The 23,839-nt window shown below is 38.5% G+C and overlaps 1 protein-coding gene across 1 annotated transcript in view; it reads right to left on the bottom strand.

The window, feature by feature from the left end:
• The window catches only part of SCAMP1 (secretory carrier membrane protein 1), a 33,067-nt gene extending 10,038 nt beyond the window's left edge, over positions 1–23,029 (bottom strand). Inside the window, exons 1-5 of the mRNA XM_026036612.1 lie at positions 22,929–23,029; positions 11,086–11,163; positions 3,507–3,605; positions 3,121–3,232; positions 2,688–2,816 (exon numbers count right to left, since the gene is read on the bottom strand). Of these exons, the coding sequence (XP_025892397.1) occupies positions 2,688–2,816; positions 3,121–3,232; positions 3,507–3,605; positions 11,086–11,163; positions 22,929–22,985 (475 nt within the window). The 5' untranslated portion in view covers positions 22,986–23,029. The remainder of the gene's footprint in view (positions 1–2,687; positions 2,817–3,120; positions 3,233–3,506; positions 3,606–11,085; positions 11,164–22,928) is intronic.
• Positions 23,030–23,839: the final 810 nt, after the last annotated feature.

Below are 23,839 nucleotides of genomic sequence, written 5' to 3'. Positions count from 1 at the left end.
TGGACAGAGCAACAAAAATAAATTACAGCAAAGGAGAACTAAATTATATGCTGGGGAACATTTTCTAATGATAAGGAAGGCAACATACTGGAACAGGCTGCAATGGAAGGAGGAACAGAGCACTTACAAATTATCCCTGCTTGCAAGTCTTCAAGGGCAGGCAAAGCAAACATGAGCACAAAACAAAACCCAGCACAGACCGATACAGGTGCTACTGACTGTTCATCAGAGTGAAGGACGGAGGAAACAGAACTCTCCTAAACAGAATAAATACTGTAACAATTGGTACCTTAAGGTAAATTTTCATCAGAATCTATAGCTTAAGTCATTTGTCTTTAAAAAAATCTTTAAAAGTTTCACAAACAATACAAAACAGCAAATCCAAATACCTCAAATACTTGCTATGAGATTGAGCAACTCTTCAATTTTAATTTCAGAAAAACAAACATTGTTTGAAAATCAATATTGCTCATTTTGCGTCCTGTCAGGCTGTGGGAAAGCAGCTGGAAACCACAGGCTTTCAAGCCAAAAATGTTTTTTGGTCAGAACACACACGGCATCTCACTAGTAATAATATACAAAGATCTAAAGAGTAGTACTCAAAGCCACTGGAGCCAGCAAAATTGCCATTCTATCCACTTCTCCCTAAAGCAGCAATGAGTGTTAAAAAAAAAAAAAAGACAACAGTACAAATACAAGAGCAGTCAGTCAGTTAAAACAACAAGCAGAAAAGGACAGTCTCTGAATAAAAAAGAGAAATCATCCTTGCAGAGAGCAAACCACAAGAAGGAATAAGATCATTCTGACTTCTGGTATCAACAGAGAAAAGGTGAAGAAATTCACTGGCATTGGAACACATGCCAACCTCTATTCTCGAATTCATTAATCTATTTCAGAGTTTATTAATCCCATATAAGATAAGAAGGTTTCCTCAGAAACGTAAGGCCTAAGAATAAAGATATTCACATTGTTACTAATCAAGACAACACAGAAAACAATGAAACAGAAAGGTGTGTTCTTAGGGCTGCTAAAGACTTGCAGGAAAATTAACCTGCACTGAGCAGCTAGAACTAGATTTTTCTGAATGCTATTATCTTCATGGCCTTTTAAGAGTTAGCAAGTTCTGGAAGATGAAATAAAGTACAGACCAGAGCAACAAGCAGAAGCAGGTTGATTTGCTGTGCTCATGAGTGCAGCCACACTAGGAAGCACAGCCACTCTAATCAAGTATGAGCCAAACCATGGAGGTATATTCGTGAAAAGAGCATTCACAAGGACTGACTGAACAGCCAGCCATGAAGCAGGGAGCTTTGTATTCAACCATTATCTCTAGTCTGCAATATTCCTCAGGCTTCCTCATTTCATTTTTTTGCTTTTCCTTTAATATGCCCTCTTCCTTCCCTAGTGATCCCTAAGTCAGAGATAGAGAACGAAGGCTAAAGAAGGAAAAGATCAGGAGATCCAGTTAAAGTCTCAATCTACTTAGAAGAAAATGTGTCAGCCTAAAATAAAAGCAGAATTCTCATCTGTTTTGAAATAATTAACACCAGTGGTTTCTTCATTTATTCCCATAACGGGGGGGGGGGGGGAAGAGTATTAATATTCTAATTCTCACTGCCCAATGTCACTTTGAGTTTAAAACATACAGCTCTTTTCGTACTCAATCCTGCAAATGGCCAAAGTTATTAACTATTCTAAAATTCTGGAGTCGATTTTAGACTTGATATAAATCTTAAATGTCTGTCAGATTTCCGAGAGTGACGAATCTCAAATTCTGTAGTAGGATTTACTCAGCTGGTTATTTAAAGAGAGTGGATAAAACTATAGAAAATGAAGTGAAATTCACTAGATTTAGTGCGGACTGCTCATTTTACGTGATTCAAATACATGGTACAATCACAACAATAAGATTCCTAAATTAACTAATTTGTTAAATCTGAAACTCTGAAAAAATACAAAAAAAGTCTGAAAGTCACATCCCCCAGCAAACTAATATACATATTAATTGCGTCAAAGCACCTAAATCTGTGTAATTTCCTCAGCCTCAGGATTAAGGTCTCATCACAGCAGACGAGACGGAAGAATCAAAGGTCATGGCATTTGTACCTTTCATTCATTCAGCATTTTTCCTATCAAAGCACAGCGCCAGAACAAATGCAAAATTAATCCCTCAAAGACTACTTAGAGCATTTCTGCAGTACAAAGAATAGTTATAAACATGGACTGTTTCTTCTGCTATTTTATGTCGTATTATTTATTTTTTCTAAATAGACTAAAACACTAGTAAGCTCTAGACAAATGAACACTGCACATTTGACACAAGTCTCATAAATACTGTGATATAGATTTCTTAACACATAAGCTTATTTTAAAAATTGTAAAATTATTTTTAAGGTAATAAATGGTCAGAGATTGTTTTATAACAAGAAGAATATTTAAACAGAAAACTGCAAAAGGTACAAAGCAAACTGCCTTAGGTGTAATATTTCCCCCTTTCTTCCACAAAGTTTCCATGAAATAGTTCAATACTCTTAAAATTGAATCTTAATACAAAGATTTAACTTCAGCATTTGACTTCTGAATTTAAAAAATACATTTCTCACTACAGTGCTGCAAAAGTCAAATTAGCAGACAAGGATCATCATGTTTGAATAGACATTTTGTTTTTTTCTGTTCAAAATACTTACACATCCACAAATAGTACATAATCTTCACTGTCTTCTGGAATTCTACAGGAATGTCTACAGAAAAATCCTGATAGAAACATGGACCTACTGGAAAATTCTCAGGAAGAGGTGGCCAGTTATTTTTTCTACCTGTAAATCAGAAAAAGTTTATAACATATTATCAGTCACCATAGATTTCCTGTACACTCATCTGCTCACATGTCACAGAATACATTCCAGTATGCCCTTCCAGTAAAGATACCTGCAGTGTTTCAAAAGGAGTTTGAAGGAGTGCTCAAAGAAGTCAGTAGGAAAAGAACCTTGCTCACCTCAGTCACATCATAAAATTTCTGATTTGCAGTATCTTTTACACGATCATTTGCTTAACCCTAATTTCCTCTTTTGGGCTTTAAGAAAGAGTTAAATTTTTACAATAAAAAAAATGCATGCATACCACCCTGCTGATTGAGACTCTGCATTTCCCTTTCTCTGCGATCTAGTTCAGCTGCTTTTCTTTCTAGTTCTTCCTGGCGCTTTAGCAGTTCTGCCTGGGCCAAGGCATGCTCCTGAAAAAAATACAGATTGTTAGACACTGCTAAAACACTAAATAAATACTCTGAGTCCATTTTCTGTAATTATGAATCTCCAGTGATGAATGAAGAGTGACCTAATATTTTATGAATTCATGTGATAAAAGGTTACTTAAAAACAATACTCTTTCTCCCAAATCATTAGGAAAGTAATGCCTTTTAAAAAAAAAAAAAAAAAGACAGAGTTCCAGAAGAGCGTTTATGTAACCGTAATTAGAAGGAACCTACTGCCTGAAAGTTACAGACAAACCTTTGCAATTTGTGTGTAAGCAGGTGGTTCTTCTGTTGGTTTCATTATTGCTGGCTGGGTACTGGGTACATTAGGCATTTTCACATTTCCTGGAGGAGGCTGAAAAAAACAACAGAAAGAAAAGACAGTTATTATAAGAAAACAGTTTCTTATTCTAATAAGCATTTATTTCACAATTCTGTAAGAACTATGAAAGAACTATGTTTTAAAGAAAGCATTACAGATAGACTGAAAAGCTGATACCCTGTTTGCAATATTTATGACATTTAGGAAAGAGAAGGTTTCTAAGTGTTTTGTTTGTTTATAGTGAACTGTTTGCCATATACACACGTGACATTTCATGAATCTGAATAAACAAACTAATTTTGTTCAGACATGAATATGCATAAGGACAGTTACCATTTATGGGAATTTCAGGATTTAATAGAGATGTGCTCACATGATATCAGCTATTAGGAACACCTTCCAGAGCTTTCCCGTTAACAAAGGTTTATATAGTTTAACTAGAGAAACAATGTATCCTATTAAATTTCAAACCCAGCATTCCTAATCTCATGCTTAACAATACCAGTATTTGCTGCAATATCTAGTTTCATGCCCCACAGACAGATTATGACTTGCTCATTACCTATGAGAATACAGCGAGGAAGTTTTTAGTACCTCATGATCTTTTCAGGGGTTATTTTAATCATCTCCTGCTTATTTCTATGATTGCTGTCTCCCCTGTATTTCTTTATCATATCTTTATCATCTCCTTATCAAACCAAGGAAATAGCTGCGGTATAAATTTAAAGTTGTCCACTGAGCTTTACCAAAGCAGACCAGATCAGTCTTTCTATGATTTTATTTTATTCTTAAACAGGCTTGGAAAACCTATTTAATTGAAAATGTACAACTCACATCTTTCTCTGTATAGCACAGTGGTTACAACATGATTTCACTGCTCTGCAATCTTGTACAACAGAGGACAACATATGTTCCTAACAATGCAAAAATACAGAGAGAGGTGAAGTGTTTTAAATATATGGCACCTCAAAGCACAGCAGGAATCATAACTAAATATTACGGACTCAGCAAATGCCCTTGTCCAGCTTATCTGTATCTGTTCCAAACCTTTTTGCATACGCAAATGAAATTCTCTAAGGCCGAAACATGACACCTTAGAAAACTACACCTATATGTAACGCTGCAGAGCAGCTCAGCAACAGTGGCTATTTCCAGCATTTCAGAACTACCTTGACACCTTATGCATCAACTTCGAATAGAACACAGAGATATAAGATAGGTTTCATCCCTCAGAAATGCTCAGTGATTTATGGTTTTCATCTTATGATTACCAAGTGTTCTAGGATGAAAATAGCTGAACTTGATTAGTTATTTTTTTTTTTTAATGGTAGGGTCTTCTGAGGTAAGAAAGAAAAATTCTCGTATAGGAACTCCTAAAAAGCTAGCCAACCATAAGATACTTACATAAGATATTTGCAATTGACACCAAACTACCAAAGATCTGCTGAGCAGAAACTCTAAGGCTACCGAAGCAGGAAAGGGCCTTACTGCAGCTCTGCAGGTGAAGGGACAGCGGGTTTGAAAGGAACGCTGAGAAGCGGTTGGCTGCTAGGTTAATGGGCAACACTACCTACTGTCCCCAGAAAGGCTCCAGGAGCCCTTTGCAGGCACCTGCAGGAGCGTTTCAAGATGTCCTGGCAGACAGGGGAATGCGCAAAGCACAGAATTCAAAGCTAGCTGGCTCTGGAAGACACTTGGCTCTAACAGCCTGCAGTGCTGCTAATGACTGGAACATGCATGTATGGAACAGACTTCCTGACTGTTTAGCCCCCACTCCGGGCTAGCTTGCCCTCTCCATATAGTGTTAGACCTGCTAAAAGGTCCACTGCTGGAACATGCAGAGAGGAGTGTGCACTCCCTCGAGGCGGAGACACTACAGCAGTGGCTGCATCCAGGGAATGCTAAGAAAGCCAAGGGCCAGGGGACAAAATGATCACTTTAGCTCCTAAGAAAAGTTATAAAGGCCAGGGCCTCCAAGGGACTTTGGCAGGTACTGAGGCCCAGGAGCTACTCAAGCATTGCCCAGTGCAGCCTGAGACTTTGAGGCTTCTCCATTCCAGAGGGATGGCGGCGGCTGCCGCTGCTGCTTTCCCAGGTGCTAGCTGAGACAGTAGCAGGGCTGAGCACACTGCCCAGGGAGGCACACACACGCAGGGCCACAGAGCTCACTAATAGCACTAGCTGTGTTTCTTGGTGCCGCACCAACAAGCAGCTGAGGAGCTCAAGTCTTCTTTACTGTCTCTGTTACTGCTTGTCTATCAGGTTCGCTTCTCTAATTTTGTTCACCACTCTCTCAGTATTCCCTATCTCAATTCTCAATACTCACTATTCCCTTTGAAGCAAAAGGGGATAGAGATTTGCAAATAACAGTTTTAGGGAATCTGCATCATAGGTTCATAGGTCCAATTATCTCCTTCCCCTCACCTATCCACTACCTACTGCCTCATTCGTCAGACAGACACTTCTTTGCAAGAATTATGCTTCCCCGTCTTCCTTTTTTTGGGGGGGTGGAGAGGCTGAAGGCAAAAGGGAGGGCAGGGGAATGTGTTCTGCATTCAATTTTTAGCTACTTGCTTATACTTTCTGATCTCTTAAATTTTTGAATCCTTTCAAGGGCTTTTTCTGAAGCAGGTATGATAGTTAGTTAGTACTTTTGCTCTGCAAGTACGAGATCAACCGAGGTACATTCCAGCTCACTCAGAATGTCCTCATTTTAGCTTCCTTTGTACTCAGCAGAACACCTTCAGTGTTGGCAATTTATTGCCTTTCTACACTCTGTTCTACTGAGGGTTCTGGTTTAAGACATTTACACTGATTTATCTCTTGTAGAAAGGCATTTAATTTATCTTTTTGCTACAGACTTATCTTCTCTTAGGACTCTTAGAAGAGGCTCACCTATCAACCCTAAAGCTGGCAGAAGCTTCCTATCTCCAGAACATAAACTTTTCCAACTTACAAAATAAGTTGCTTCTCAAAGGTTTAACTTCCCAAAGCTCAAGCTCTTCCATTTTCTTTGGGAATAGCTTCCAGTTTTCTAAAGGTTATCTTACTCCAGTAACATACACAACCCTAGCATTTTTATGGCAACAGAAGGACAGGATGCTTAGTCCCTGCTTCAGGGGCACACATTGACTGAGACTCTACTGAGGCATTTAAACGGATACAAAATTCACTAAGCATTTACTTTTGTGCTACAGTAGATATGCCTAGACCATGCATGAATGTGTTGTTGCTCGCTCAAAAATCATTTGCCACAAGCGCTTGTAAGGAAGACAGTGTCTAAGGAAAGCTGCAGGAAAGAATATGCCCCTGCTCCAACATCTGCTATGTCACTGGTTACTGTGTTAGAATCTTTGCTAGGGCAGCAGAAGCTAAGAGTAAAATCCCAAAAGAAGGTGTATTCCAGCCACTGTCTCTATAGCCTACAGTTTACTAATGAAGAAATGCTTCTATACTACAGCAACTACAGTAAGAGCCATGCATGTCTTTGTACACTATATTTTCAGTTACCAATTCCAGCTTTGTGTGCAGTATAAAAATGTAGCTCTAATTGTAGAAATTAAGCAGCTGACAAGATTGTTCGTCTCTATCTTTACATAAATAGTAAGGAAAGGGGGGAGAAAAACAACAAATAGCAGATTATCTGTGAAATTTTGTTAGAAACCAGTTGCTTCTTTTATAAAATTGCAAAACATTTATTTTGACCTATAAATATTCATCAACATTTAGTTATATTTAGTAACTCTGCAGAAGTTTCTGCAGAGAAAACTAGAAGAGAAAAATAAGAAATAGAAAAGAATGAGAATAAGAGCTAGAGAGAATGGAAGCTGTGCACCTCAAACCTTAAAAAAAAATTAAAAAGGCATTTACAAGTATCACACAAAAAACACCCTCAAAAAAAAATCATTTATTAGCTAGCAGACAAGCCAGTATGGCAGGCAGACATTCATACTTTTATTAAAGAGCCAGTACAGTACAAAATCTCATGTGTTAATATGCTCAATTATCCCATATGAATTTCCAAATACACAATAAGCAGAGATTTGATCTTATTGACATCACTGAAGTCAGCCTTATAAAAAAAGTGTTTTTTTTTTTTTTTTTTTTTTTTTTTAAACGTCTTTAAAACCTTTAAGGCCTTAAAGAAAAAAAAAGTCTGAAGCAATTCCAATTAAAATCCCTACTGGCATCAGCATACAGTAGCTTCTTTATGGTCTGAAATGGTGAAATACTTGCAAACTATTGAATCAAGAGTCCCCCAAAATGGCTTAAATTGTGTTGCTCAAGATACAAGAGGTCTGAGATGGGAGGCCTTCTTAAGTCTTTCTTAAAGACGTTTTTTAAAAAGGTTGGCAGAGGAAATGCATTTTATACTTATTATGTACAGACTGTGTGTATAAGCTTCATTGAAGAAACACCATTACCAAGCAATCAGCTAGATCTACCGTCACAGAAGTGGCTGATTTGCTATTTTGAATCAAAAGCAAACACTTAAGTTTATGCAATCATCTCAAATATTGTCTGCACAAGAGGTGGTAATGGAAGACACACAAAGGATCTTGAAAACAGCTGAAAACCCTAAACGTGACAAACCAGATAAACAGAAAAATAATAATTTTGAGAAATAACAAGCATCAAGGCCACTAGTGTTCATAAATAATCAGAACATTTCATGTTATTTTGACTTTTGTCAGTAATTCCTAGGAATAAAAAAAACAAGCAGCTTTGAAAAATGAGTGAATTTGCCTGTTAACTTCTTTAAACTTGACTAATACCTTATGATAGAGGCAAAAAAAGAACTGAATTTAGTCAAAAGGCCTTTTTAGGCATAGAAATCAGCTATTTTACATTTGGTGTTTAAAGAATGCCAAGGCCTAAATGTTGACTCTGTGTGCAAATCAAAACAGGAAGGCTGAATCTGCCCATTTTACTTCAGTGCCAACAGTAAAGTTAAGAGCTCATGGAAAGTGAGCCACGTGTTCCTTATTTACTGAAAGAGTGGCTATAGCAAATCTTAATTTACTTGCAAGCAAAATATATCCCATTCTCAAAGTTTTCTTAGAAGGTAAACATAGGAAAAGTCAATCAAGTAATGTGGATTTGCCTCACACTTGATTTTTTATTGTTGCTGTTGAAATTTTGAAAAGCTGTAAGCCACCTAACAGCCAAAACCAGCCATATAAAGCAAGGAAGAAAAAACTCTAGCTGAGCGTCAGGGTCTAGAGTGATGGAATTCTCTTTAAGTCTCTCCTGCTGAGCTTAGGCTCAGAAAGCAGAGATGAAAATTCCTTGCCCTGAAACTTGCCTCTTTTAAGAACTCATATCAGAGCATTCCAACTACCACATGGCCTTTTGCCTTCTCAGAAACAGATAGGAAGACAGTCATCTCAGGCAGCTTCAGGACAGCTGAAGTCAAACCTCTTCCTTCTCCCCTTAAACTCTGCAGTCCATTTACACTTATGGAAAAATTTGGTCTCCCATTAAAAGTAGTAAGGATTTGAAAACAAGGCTTGAACAGTACTTATCTCAGAAAAGAAGTAGTCAGAAACCCTGTAAAAATATTTTTTATTTCTTAATTCATACTTACAGAAGCTGTCTGACCTATCCAAGTAGCAGACAAATGCAGACCAGTTCTGTAATATGTGATAACAGCTAAAATATAAGCTGTCAGGAAAAGGAAGATACCACTGCTTTTATTATACAGGATTACCTTGGAATCACAACACACACAGCTAATTCTAATTGCATGTTGAGGTTGGGAGAAATTCTCTTTATTTCACATCTTATTGTCACAGCTACACTGGGCAAAGATGCAAATTAACATCAATACTACTGTGTTGGCTGGAAATCGATTGTCAAAATAAGTACTTATGAATAATTTCCCCCACGAAGCTGAAGTATTTTATTTACTTTGAAAAGTATGTTGGTATCAGAAGTAGCAATAAAAAAGACTGAGAAGACAGGTATAGCTGATAAACTTTTCTGTTAAATCTTCATTGTGTTCAGATGCAAGATAAAAGAGGAAGAGTCCAAGAATTTACTAAAAAAGTTAAGGGGCATGCTTCTAAAAGATCCACAACAACACACTATGTATGCATTTTTTAAAAATCTATAGTACATCCAGATTCAAAGCTTATACTATCTGTATTATTGCATCCATATGGATATGGACGCACACACTGAGGTCTCAGAGCAGAAGTTCAACATGGACTAGCAGAAGCTCTAGAAGCAAGAAGACATTGCAAGCCCTCTTTAGCAGTAATTCTGTAAGTAAAGCAGTACAATCGAATGATTAAGCAGCAACACTAGTCCTCTGATCTCATCTGGCCCTTGTTGATTTCAGAAACATGACAAAAAAAGCAGAGTCCTCTCCATGGTGACTGTTAGCACTGGAGAGAAAACCACTAAAGATGCAGGCAAAGACATTTAATCTGACATTTATACCATTCATTGAAAACTATGTTTGGTTTTATAATCAAAAACAATAGAAGATTTTAAGTTTGATAAAAAGCCAGTAAACGAAGATTCCTGATTTCACATGTTAGGTATCAAAATATAGACACTTAAGACTTAGAAGCTGTTATGCCCATGCTTTCTTCATCACGTCTTATGCATTGATTGTTTTTCTACTGAAATACCTACTACAGATGTGAAGGATGAAAGTTACATATTAATAGAGAAAAGCTGAAGAAAACAATTATTTTTCTGTCCTATCATTTCTTCTTTGCTTATTAGGATAGGTGTCATCTTCCTTAACAAGCTATGAAAGCCAGTACTAGCATTCAGAGTTAAATCGGCTTCTCACAGAGGAAACAATTCTGCCTGGATTTGCAATAAGAAAATATTTGTGCAGCCCAGCATGTCTTATCAACTTGAATTTGTGGGACAAGGAAGAGGAGAAAGGCAGAACAAGATGAATACTACAGATCATCAGTCACATTTCCAACTTATCACTCAACATAAACAAAAAAAGGATTTGTGATCAAAAATGGTATTAACTAACTATCCTGTTTTTACAGTGAAAGTCATTAAGAGTTAAGCCATAGCCATATAAGAAGCAAAAATTGCATTTCTCAACCTTAAGTTATAACTTTTAGAACAGCACAGCTACTAGTTGTCCATGGACTGTGAAGTGCGGTAAAATGCCTACTCTGAGTAGCTTTTTTCTAAGTGAAATGGGCACCAAAAGCAAGACAGAGAGGAAGATGTGCCCATTCACACCTGTTGTAAAGTAGGGACAAAGTTTAAGAAAGTGTAAAGGGCAGAAATCTTAAACAGGGCTAAAATGAAATTCTACTTCGCTCCCTTTCAGGAAGCCACTCTTCCTTGAGGGTTCAAAGCTCACTTAAGTCAGACCTACCCAGAAAATTCTCCACATACTTTGTGGGACTATCCTTAAAGAACTTCTACCCACCTCTAGCTATTTTTTTGCAGTTTTTAAAGTTCTGTAAACAGCCTCCATAAACCTTCTCCAGAAAGGTGAAGAGCATGCTTAAGACAAAAATATGCTTACTGTTCTTGAATCAGAGAAAGGATTGTACTCATCTAATCCTGGAGGAACATTTCTTGTCACTTGTGTTACTGAAGGATCCTAGGGAGAAAAAAAACAGTTCTGTAAATATACATACACAGCATAAAGTCTCACTTGCATCATTATATCACATAAAACTCAATTATTTCAATGTAGAAAAAGGGGGGTTGCACTTTCAAAAGCCAGTAAATGTGTGTTTTTCCTTCTCTGTCCCCTACATGACATCATTCCACTCTGAGCTTCTTACAGACCTAGATTAACACAGTCTAAAGAGAACTCCATCTGTCATACAGCCGATTTACAAAAGCTCTCTGTAGAAAACGGAAAAAAAAACCCTGTCCTGCTGTTTAGGCTGCTGGACACCACAGCTCTACACCAAACAGTGTGACAGAAAAAGCTGTAACTCTATTTTCTGTACTGAAAACCACTTCCCAAACCTTCAATAAAAGCAAACCTTCAATAAATGGTTTTCACATCTTTAGAACGTAAGAATTTTTAAATTAAGATATTTTTCAATTATTCAATAATTACATTTAAACAAATATACAAAAAGTAAATATTCTAAACAGATTTAAATGATATAAATAAATAGTAGATCTGCATCTCTGCCAAACAGTTACAGCTTAATTTTAATAATCAGCTCAAGGTTAGTAAACAAATTGCAATTAATAAAGGCTGGAAAAAAGACCAGTATTTACATATATATATATATATATATATTTTTTAGAAGGACAGAAAAAGTTAAGACCTCAGAAAGAAACATTAATCTTAATACTATAAAGTAGTTATTGTAAATGTCTATTTAATACTGTCTGAATTAAATAATACTACTAAGGTGCTCAGAAATAATCTATTTTCTGAGAATCAGCATCTATTACAGTATTAATTTAATCTTGAAAGCAGTGACCTACTACGTAGAAACAGAAATAGCATAGGTCAAAAAAATTTTTAAATATTTAACACAGGTAAGATGCTTTGTAACTCAATACATGATTGTACAAAGCTAGGTGACTGACCTATATGTGAATTTATTCTAGCCTTTTAAGGGCAGTGTAAACTAGCAGAGCAGAAAACACGATAGCATTGGCTTCAGCCACTTGGTATAGCACTCTATCCAAAAACACCCTCAAATCATGGCTGCTTCTACAGGATTATCAGCCAGAAGCTCCCAGGTTATTCTCTCAAGCCAGTGATTTTGAAAGAGAAAATATCCTTCATGAGTCACAATCTGTTAAGACAGTATTTAATCAGAAAGTGCTTAAACGTCATAATGCCTCCTGTCACTGAATGTGCCACTTTTTTTTTAATCAACAAGTAACAGCGTTTCGATATTAACAATCTATCAGAATAACATCAAATAAGAGCCATTTTATGGACTGCAATTTGGTACTAGATCAGAAGATTAGTAAACTGTTGAATTTAGTCCTTCAAATACTATATTTTCTCCTACTCCTTAAAACACTCATGAACATGCAACTAAATCAAAATTAGAGAAAAAAAAAAGAGTTGCCAGCTAGTTACTCTTTGCAATAAAACCAAGTACTCTGCATTTGAATATAAACAGGAAGGGGAGGAGAAAAAAAGAAGGAACTGGAGAAAAAATATGCCAAAAGAATGCTGACAGCATGTTTTCTTATCTGCTTCTCTGTTAATTTTTCATACAGGGTCCTGAAGAAACAAAAGTGAGAGCAAAAACCATTGCAAAAAAATGAAACTGCAAGCCAAGCTTTCTTGCTCAACCATGAAGTCAGAGATTGGGCAGCACCCTATCTGAAAATCAGAAAACTCCATCCAGAACATGAAAGCAAACTTTACACCGACTCGCATAAGCTAGCTGCAGCCTCAATACATAAACCACTTCCAAGTGGATGAATCTAAAGTACATTATTTGTTTCTCAGTCTTCCAGTTCTGGAAGACTCTTCAATCTTCAGTGGACTCTTCAGTCCGCTGTCTGAGAAATATCTGCATCTACATAACCATTTCTGAGAGCTACCATATATTTATAATGGCACAGAAGACAGAAGCAAAGCACTTGACTTACCTAGAACGTAGTCTAGCTTAAAAAAACAACTACATACTTACACACAATAAAGGTAAAGTGCAGACACATATGAAACTCACTACTCATCAACCACATGACAAAAAAGTCTACAAAACAACTCAAACAGCATTGGTACTTCAAGTTGACTTGATTGCTTAGATTTCCGTGCCTGTTCAATAACTGATAATCCAATACTGCCCATGAGGGACAAAAAAAAAGGTGCTGTTGTTTAAATAACTGGAACAGTATAGACTAATGATACAGTCACTGAGCAGCAGTAGGTTTCCAAAATGCAGGGACAAATGGTCAAGTCAATTCAGGAACTCAGTCTACAGACAACTATACAATAACAGATATTCAATCAAAGAAAAACTTGCTTTGTGAAGTGTTTTAAGGAAGGGAGAAAGTTTCTTGCATCTTTCCACAAAGCTATTGCAACATTTTATCACTAACCTGTAAGAATGGCAGAAATAATGTTTCTCTTGATTCAGCTAAGCAAGCTTATTTCACCGAGGGTTTAAGATCATATGTTTAAATATATACGGTGATTACAGCAAGAAGTTCTCCAGTCACAACCCCAGGCTCCTTTCTAATTAGCAATAGTTATCACTATAGTTCTGCCAAACTATTTCTTACCAACTTGTTAGTTGTTGTTTCCTAGCATACCACGAACTCCGAGGCACTGAAGTTTTTTTTTCCAGGGACATTTATATCTCTGCATAAGAAAAGTTTTATTTTCTGCTAGGAAGATTACAAAAACTACTACAGTTGTATTAAAATACCCAAATTGGGCCCCATGGTGCCAAGCAGCATTTGAATTCTGCTCTCAGAAAACCTAAATTATAGAGCCTGAGCTTCTACATAAGCCCATGGCCTGATTACTTCCAAAAACCAGAAGACCTACGGAGCAATCAAGATCATAAGGGAAAAAACAGCTAGAGGAGACAAGATCAAGCCTGGAATTTGTATCTCTTGTATTCATTCACTGAGATCTTCTGCAATACAAAGATTCCAAACTCTCAGTCTCAAAACAAAAAGAAACAAGAGCTACATGGTCTGGATGTCCACTTGGAGGCTCTTGGGCTTTGAACTGTTTTGATTATCTACAGCGCAGTGAATAGCTGGAGCCAGGGGAGCTGCACTTCATATTTTTGACAGTCTTTGGAACACTTAAAAATTGGACCTGACGTCCTAAAGAATATCAGAAATGACTATGCATCTTTTACCTAACACTCTTGGCATCTTATTAAAAAAAGAACGCATGCCAACTCATTTAACTATAGCAGGGGAAAAAAAAAAAAAAAAAACCCTCTCGTACTTAATGCTGCAGAATAATAAAACATTTAATTTTGAAGTTAATCAGGAATTGAATAATGAACTACATTGTACCATACACTCAAAGAAAGGATAAAAAAGACACTTAGACACTAACAGATGTCCTTGAATGGATGCTATCAAGTTGGCACACTGCGCAAGACATGCATCTCAAGGCAGAGAGTGAAAACTATTCTGTTCTATAGGAATAAATATATCTAGTTGGGCACAGCTTTTTCTTCCATGTTTGATCTTCCACCTATATAATAAAGGCAGTTAAATGCCTTATTTTCTAGTTCCTTTTGTTTATTAATACCTGAAGAAAATTTTCTTCAGAATAACTGAAGAAAAAGAAAAAGCCAGTAAGGAGTTTCTATACGCGATAGCCCATACACCAGAACAAAACAAGAATGCTTTTGGAGGCACCAAACATGCAAAGACTTCAACCATTTGAGACATATTACAAAAATAAAGTTGTTACTTTCTGCAGACTTCAAGTATCTGATATCTGCTACAGAATGGGGTAACTGCAGGATGCCCTATTCGATCTGTGGTAGAAAAGGCTGTGCTTTGGAAGATCGGTACTCCTCAAAAATCGACCTGCCCTAGCACTAGCACCTTGCCACAGTCTTTTTTTCCTCACCACTCTGCCAATCTCAGATTTCCAGTCCCATTAATTCCCAAACTCCCCCTTCCTTCTTTCCAATTGGTATTTCTCTCTGCAGGCTCACCTCATCCAAGTTCCTGACAATTTAGTCTCCCAAGTTATTGGTCTCTGAATTTATGAATTATCAGTCTCTTTAACCACTGAGCTGAGTTTAAGAGCAGATTATCATTCACACCCTGATATTGTACTTAGCAGTTCAAGGAAGTCATAAGTGCAGTTAAGTGATCATTTCAAATCACATTTGAATTATTTTGAAAGACAAGATTTGAATTATTTTGAAAGACAAGATTTGAATTATTTTGAAAGACAAGATTTGAATTATTTTGAAAGACAANGAATTATTTTGAAAGACAAGATTTGAATTATTTTGAAAGACAAGATTTGAATTATTTTGAAAGACAAGATTTGAATTATTTTGAAAGACAAGATTATCAACAAATCAGCACAACCTGTTTCCATCAAACAGTTCCTCTTTTCTGCACCATGTACTATCCCTCCCTTGATACTTGCCTCAAAAGACTAGAATCTCATTCTTTTAAGAGTTCGGTACAAGCCCTACTCCAGGCTTTACCCAATAGAAAATGCAGTCACACTTGCATCAAATTTAAAGAGGAACACAGCTCTCTCCCAATACCCCAAAATATCAAGGAGCATGCAACTGAAATGGAGCAGAATTGCCCACTCTAGTCAAGCTTTTACAGTTCCTTAAAAAAAAAAACATAGGAAAGATCTCTGTTGTCTAGGAGACCAAAGCTAGTCATCAGCTACTAGGTTTCATTAATACAAAACAAATTTAAAAAAAAAAGATGGAAGAACTAGATACATCTGTAATGATTCTTTGTATTAGCGTTCCTTGGAATGGATCCAGCATTCTTTCAGAGTAAGACACTTCGCTAGCACGAAGGATGTGAAACATCCTTAGCTAGGATGTGAAAATATTCTGAACCAACTCACTGTATGTTTCTCACTATAAATTAAACTGCTATATAGTCAGTCAGTAGAGAGCCCTAGGATCCCTCTCCCTCCAAACTATCCTTGATATTTTTCTTAAATACCTTCTAGTTTTAAGGTATACATACTCTGGTACCAAAAAGGCCATGGCATGCATCTTATACACAAGCAATTTAAGTCTACGGCAACAAAACAACAAGGATACATGCATAGAACGCTTATCAGAAAAAGAGGAACAAAGGTAACTAAAAAGCACAATAAGGTATATTTGTGGTATTCTGGTTGACAGAAAGAAATAATGATATCAAAATACAGTGCTTCTGTTAAGACAATTCAAGTTTTGAAGGTATCTGACAAGAATGTAGTAATCATGCTGTTTAGAAAAATAGGTAAAACTGGAGTGCTGGATTTAGGACTGTCAGCTTATTTTTTTTAAAATGTTTACAATGGACTCGCTGACCAGCACCAAGTAAAGTATTTCAGGAAACTGACAAGTACCCTTAGTTCATATCAGGGAAAAAGAAAAGGAGAGAAACACACTATGAACATAAAAGTTGATTTAAAAGAACAAGAGTTTCTCTTAAAAAAAAAAGTAAATAAAATCAGAACAAGAGATAATAGAGAACAAATTATCACTCCATAAGACTCCTTAAGAACAGCTGAGGTAATCAGAAAAAGCAACATTTTCAGCTTGAGTTTAGTTTATCCATGAATGACCCCTTGACCACTGGAGTAGTTTCAATCTAAGCTGAGAAAATAGTTCCCCACAAAAGTCTCTGGATGAAGTTCCTCTGTATTTTTCTTTTTCCACTAAAGTATTAAACACATAAGCAATTTTACAATGGACATAAAAAGGCTTCTTGATTAAAAATGGGCATACAGAGAATATTACCAACCAGCAAGTAATTATATCAATCCTATCATCCACTCTAAGATCAGATATTGGTTCCCTTCAGCCTTGCCAGCACACCATTTGACTTTTGCTCTCAGATCATCATAAATAAGTACGCCCTAATTGTTTTAACAGACACTAATACCAACCAGAGCCTTTACTGTCAGCACTCACAGTATTTACTGTTAAATAATCATCTTTGCCTATATATGCATTTTTCCCTGTTGCCTTTTTGTGCTGAGAAGTTTCCAGAGAACAAGAGATGTGCAGCATCTGTCTGATCCTCCAAACCACTACTCATGCTTGGTAATGATGGTACAAATTCAAAACACCTGACTACATATAGACTAGAAACACACTACAAGTCCAGCAGAACTGAATCCAGATAGTGAGTCTACTCTTGAGAGTGGACTTGGACCTTGCTAGATTTGTAAATCTGAGCTCACAATTCCCATCTTAATCAACAAGAATTTCTGCTACTTCCACCGGCAGTTTCAGTACTTCACTCTGAAAAATTAGAACCTTTCTAGTTTTCAGTCTCCTGTTATGACTGATGAGTTATATCCATCTCCATGTACAGTACTAAGTTCCAGTTTAGGTCTTTGCTTCTCTCTGGAATATCTTCTCCATCAACCTTTCCCATAACCTTTGCTTTACTGCATGGAAAGTCAATCACTTTACATTTCAAGATAAAATTCTGCTGATTGTCACAGAAACTTATCTACACCTATTTCATTTCATATTAGTCTTTACCAAGGGTGAAAAATACTAATTTTCAATAATACACACATTCTGCACACATTCTGCTGCAAACTCAACAGCAGGAATCTTTTTCCTGCCAAGTCCTTCCAAAGATCGCACTGATGGCTCCAAACAGTATGGTAAAAACATACCAAGCATAGCTACAACTGTTTCCATACGTTTTAATTTCTTGATCAGAAAAAACTACCTACTCTTCATAAACAAAAAGTCATCTCCTCTCCGCAAATGATGTTTAAAATTTCTACCTATCATCATCAGAGCACAATCCGTTAGAAGAATAGCACAAAAATAGCCAGTCCATGATTCTTCTTGGCTGTTAAGTAATTCCCACTATAGGTCACATTACCTGACTGGAAGCCAGACTATATACAATTCTGAGCACCAAATAAACCAAATTCACCATCTCTGCAACCAAATAAAAGTTCACAGACAGATGAATGAATTTGTCCTAAAGCCAGTCCTATCTTGCAACAGAGGAGTAGCCCCTAGAAAAGCATCACCTCTGGGAGAGCAGAAATTCTAGCCATTTTCGTGCAATATTTCCTAACATCCTACGGAAAATAGAAAACATACAGTATCTATCAAAATACAGTACAGCACCTACAATACTGATGAGTGTGCTTTTGAAAGCAAACTGCCCTTTATGCTAAACCCACATCCCTCCGGCATCATAATGTTTCATGATAAACTGGGAAAGCATGAGGAACTCAAATTCTAAAGTTGCAAAGCAAAACCTGACAAAGCCAGTATTTTCTCCTTTACTAATTTAAAAGATAGACAATTTAATCTGGCTTCTTTTATAAGCACATAAAAGAGCTAAGAACACAGGCATGCAACAAGCTTTCTACAGTCTGAAGTATAAATACTACAGAAATAATTCAAGCAATTAGGGTCCTGAACCTTCAGAAATCACTAAGATTCTTCTCCCTTGCTGTAACTTTCACTTACTTCAGATTCACTTCTACAACAGCTCTGAGAGTGTAACCTGTAAAGACTCTACAGCCATATAGGGGAGCAAAGTCACCTATACACTATCAGCTTGAGAATCAGACCAACTTGCACTTCCTGCCAGACCGGATAGGACACTAATCTACATTCATGCAAGTTAGATGAAGTGCAATACCAAAGACTTAACCGGAACTACTTCTGTAGAAAAGCTCTAACATATACTTAGTTCTAGCAAGTCAAGTAATCCTGTGACTATGGGAAGCATGTCAGCTGCCTAATCCCATTTCTACATATTCTAAAACATCTTGGATATCCACAAAAGACCCACATTTTTACAGCAACAGCTTGCAGCTAACCAAGACACCACACGGCATCTTAAATGTCACTATAAACTTGCATTTGAATACTGAATCCCACCCACAGAAAGCCCTCACACAGGTAACCTTACAAACATGAGAGGGTTTTCATGATCATGCACTTCCACCTTGTAACTGAACAAGATGCACAATATTCTGATCAAGTTTTTATCCATGGTGCCTTTTTTTTCATTCAAATACAAGTGCACCTTTTCAATCCTACCTTAATTTGTACGGTATCGACTACCTACACTTGCTGAAGGCTTCATTGAAGCCAAAGCAAGCAACCCAAAAGAACTCAGCATGGAACCGAGCTGAAACAAACTCTGCAGTCGCTCAGAAATAATTGTTTCATACTTTCAGACAAATGTTATAGTCCTCAAACATTTTTATAGACACACAAAGGTTTATGAAATTTACAGCTTCGCTTAAAAACTAAAACAAACATAAACCTGCAGAACGCATTAGAACAGAAAAAAATAAGACTAAAAAGATAAGTTAATTCTTCTCAGCAGTTAATGTCACTGCAAAAAAATGGAACAAAAAACTAAAAACTGTAGTTGAGTTACTGCCAAATTATTAGTGTAAGTGAAATTTACACTGCATGTCAAGAGACTTTAGAACCTTTGTACTTGCACCAGCTCACAAGACTACACGTTCCCCATTTCATGAGGAAAAAACAAACAAACAAAAAAAAACCACCACCAACACAGCAAAGACACAGCCACCTCGGAAGAGATTCAAGCTAATTTCAAGAATGTATTTGTCTGATTATACAAGACTTACTTTGTCCTGGCATAGCTCATTCAAGAACAAATTGTGAGGGCCCTGAGCATGGCTGAATCCCTTCCAGGTGCTCAGACTTGCCTCATCACTATGAGCTTGCCTAGTGATCATAGGACTGTCGGCTGACCCTGGTTACGGTCACTGGATCCGATTCCGACCCCGATAACATCCTGGCTTGACCTCAGACCTGCCTCCTCACTATGGGCTTGTCTGGCACTCTGGACTCCTGCCAGACCACAGGCACATTCACTGAACATGCTCTGCTCCCCTTGTCTGGGGGCTTTGGGACTGCACTGCTTGTCCGTGATGTCCCTGTCTCAACCTGCCTCGCTGCCACCCTCAGCTCCCAGCTCGCTTTCTCTGAAACGGCACCCTGTGCTTGCTACTCCGACACAAACAAACCAACTGAATGAACTCAAAGAGAACTTAACTTAGTGGAAAAAAATGTGACAAGCACTCCTCAGAGAGAAATAAAACAGCTTTCATTATTAGACCAGCTTTCTTTTGCAATAACTGAGGTTGCACCAAATGCATATTTCATGATAATGCTGCTACTACTACCTTCTCAAATTATAGAAGCACTATCACATCTTCATTTGCATGGTACTTTGATGGATTCTCCTCTACACAACTTAGCCACCATCTTGCAGAAGCATTTTAACATTAGTATGTTATCTTTTTTAAATTTCCACTTGTCCTCCAAACAAAAAAATACCTCTTCATTTGGATGGAGCATCCATCCAGAAGACAGTTACTTATACACGAATAATATGACTTCAAAAGCATATCAACCTACGGATTTATTCTTTTTTATTATTTTAAAGTACCACATAAAAGCACAGAGGCCAAAAAGACCTTATCTCAGATCAACATTGTTCTATGAACAACCTGAGTAAGCTAATACTTCAAACAAGAAACTCCATTTTACAAATTGAATTCTTTTAACTCAGGCAGATACCAAAACGGAAACATGATTTAGACTTCCAGAAAAAATAACTACCCAAAGGACAAAGCAAATCAGATTTCTTTTTTTTTTACCTTTATCTTCCAAACATTTTTTGATTCAACATCAAACAAGAATCTCTGCTAATTTACCAAAAAAAGCACAGAAATAGTTATAGAAATACTTACAGAGGGGTTACACAAATTTAGAAAAAATGAAGTCTTTTAAGGAAAAGAATCATACATGAGACTCTCCTCTTTTCTGTACCATACTGATCTGCAGTTTTACATAAGCACATAAAGTGACTGCATATGTAGAGAAAATAATCTCATCATCTGTAAAATTATCAAGTACAGAAAAATAAAAATTTCAAACAAATGTGAATAAGGCTTCAAACAATATGACTTCGGCTGCCAGTTTCCATCTGGGATATATTATTTCTTAAAACACATACAGCTAAACTGAAGTTCAGACATGGGTTAAAATCCCACTGATTTAAAATTTGTTATGTTAATGAGGTGGCCATCCAGGTTTATCCCTTCAAGTAAATATCTAGAAGAGTAAAGAAAAGCAAAATTACATTGTGTGGACAGTAAAATAAGACAGAAGTTAACATATATTTGGAAGAGAAAAAAAGTGAAAAAAGAATACTAGTAAGAAAAATTTTAAAGCTTCCCTAAAATAGCCACTGCAAATAAAACCCACAGCAATGCTCTTTAGTGGTGGTCTTCAAGTTCTGGAGACCTTTTATCACGATGCATTGCAGATGAAATGCACAACATGGATTTTGCCCAACAGCTACAACAGATCTTTCCCTGTGAGGAAATCTGAATAAACTAAGCAGTGTTTTCACAAGATACCTGTGGTGGAGCTGCATCTCCAGGTTAGGTCTCAGAGACACAACACAGTGCCTGGCACCTGGACTCATGAGCAATGCAAAGGCATTTATATTGACTATACCATTTCCAATAACCTTAACCATTCTAGGAGCTTACACATATAAAAAAAATATAGTATTCTCATCAGTAACATAGAAAGGAGAGGAAAATCTGACATTCTTTTGTTGCTGAAGACATATTCTAAGACAGTGATACCTTTTTGATATTTTGCATCAAAAACTATTTAAAAGAGGGCACTCCCATTGGTGCCAAACTTTTGTTGGCGTCAAGCTCATCTTCAGTGCTGCTCTTGATCTAGGTCACACCACTATGTAAAATATGAAGGAAAGAAAAACCACAATGATTACCTTAAAGAAGGATTTTGCAAAATTTTATTATGAAAAATAAACTAGGGGGATTTAGACAGATTCCAATGAATAGTCAAAAATAATGATTTGTGTTTTCAGCAGCTACCTTTATAAAAACATGCTTAAACTATAGCAGTTTAATTTTTAATGGGTTTAATTACTCCAGCTGAAACTAATGAGCCCAAACTCACTAAAATATAAAATTCATGTTCTTTAGAGTCACTATGATATGAAAGAGGGGCAAAAAGAAAAGAAAATTTAAAAAGAATACATTTCACATTCACTAAGATGGTTACAGGAAGCACATAAAGAAGTTAAACTGGACTCCTATAGCAAAGGAAGTACAGATAAGAGAGAAAGTATCCAAGGAGGGCAGCTCATCTTGGCAGTTGATGCTGGAACAGTGGGTAAACGCAACAGTTCTCAGCTGTGAACATAACAAGAGTCCAAAAACCAACAAGCCTTAGATGCCAGTTTATCATCTGGGAGGAATTTGTGCTCAGCCCTTGCTAAGCTGCGCAGTTAAGAAATAATTTAAAGAAGCAGGTAAGCTTTAAGTGGGAGGAAGAGCAAGGAGAGGGAATTCACTGGATTATCTGGGAACAGATTAGTCGAGCACAAGGGGAAAAAAAAAAAAAAGAGTCCTGTGGTTAGTGGTTATAAGTAAGCACGCATTCACGCAGCCTAACTGCCGACCAAATTAAACAGCCTTGCTCTCAGGCTGCCACACCTGAACGCGGTTTGCGTTTTGCGACCAGGTGAGGCAACACGCGCGGCGGCCGCGGCCGAGCCCAGGCCCCGCGGGTCCCGCTCCCCGCGCCGGCCCCAGCCCGGGGCTGCCNCGGGGGCCCGGGCGCCGCGAGGCGGCTCCGCTGCCGCCCGGAGCGGGGGGGCCGGTTGCCGCCGCCCCGGCCTCACCTTGAAGGGGTTGTTGAGGTCCGGGTCCGCGAAGGGGTTGCTGTCGAAGTCCGACATGGCGGGGCAGGCGGGCGCTGCACGGCCGGGCGGCGGCTCTGCGCGCGGCGCCCCCACGCAGGCGTGCGGCACGCACGGAGGAGGCGGCCCCCCCCGCCCCGGCCTGGCGGCGCCGCCGCCGCCGCTGTCCCCGGCCCCGGAACCCCGAGCCCGCCCCCTCCGCCACCGGCGAGCCGCCGAGCGCCAACCTCCCAAAATGGCCGCCCCGGAAGTGACGGCGCGCGGCGGGGCGGCTCCACTGGGCGGTGCTACCACGGCCGGGGGGAGGGGCGGGGGGCGGTTCCACGGCGGGGTGGGGGCGGCGCGTTGTGCTCGTCACCAACGGCCATGCGCGGTGGCGCCGTGGGCGGGCGGTTGTGACCGTTGCTAACGGCCGGGCCGTGCCATTGAGGGCAGGTTGCACTGGTTACTAACGGCCGGCTCCCGCCACGGGCGGCAGATTGCACTGGTTACTAACGGACGGCGCGCGCCATGGCGCCGTGGGCGGCACTGCCCGTGCCCCTCGCCCCTGCTCTGCCTTTGTTCCCGAGATGAATCAGTGTGCGCCAAGCGTGTGGCGTCCCGGGTGGCACCCACAGAGGTGGCTCAAGGGCGGGCGCACGCTGAGGCTCGGCCACGCGGCCCCAGCACCTGTAGCAGGGCCTGGAGCCGGCACACAAGAGACAGGGCGAACAGGGTAAACGTGTGCGCGGGCCGGCTCCAAACGCTTGTGTTATTACAAACTTCAATAAATCTCCGTATATCACTACCCCGAGCCTGGCCCTGGCAGTCGTTTTGGTGGTGATGGTCCATCAACAAGCCAGTAATATCCGCCCCGAACACAGGACTCATTTGGCATGGATCAGCAAGGAAAG

The sequence above is a fragment of the Nothoprocta perdicaria genome, unplaced genomic scaffold (assembly GCF_003342845.1).
Source record: "Nothoprocta perdicaria isolate Ctin4 unplaced genomic scaffold, notPer1 scaffold_1, whole genome shotgun sequence".
NCBI classification, from domain to species: Eukaryota; Metazoa; Chordata; class Aves; order Tinamiformes; family Tinamidae; genus Nothoprocta; species Nothoprocta perdicaria.
This window is presented reverse-complemented; position numbering and strand designations above follow the sequence as displayed.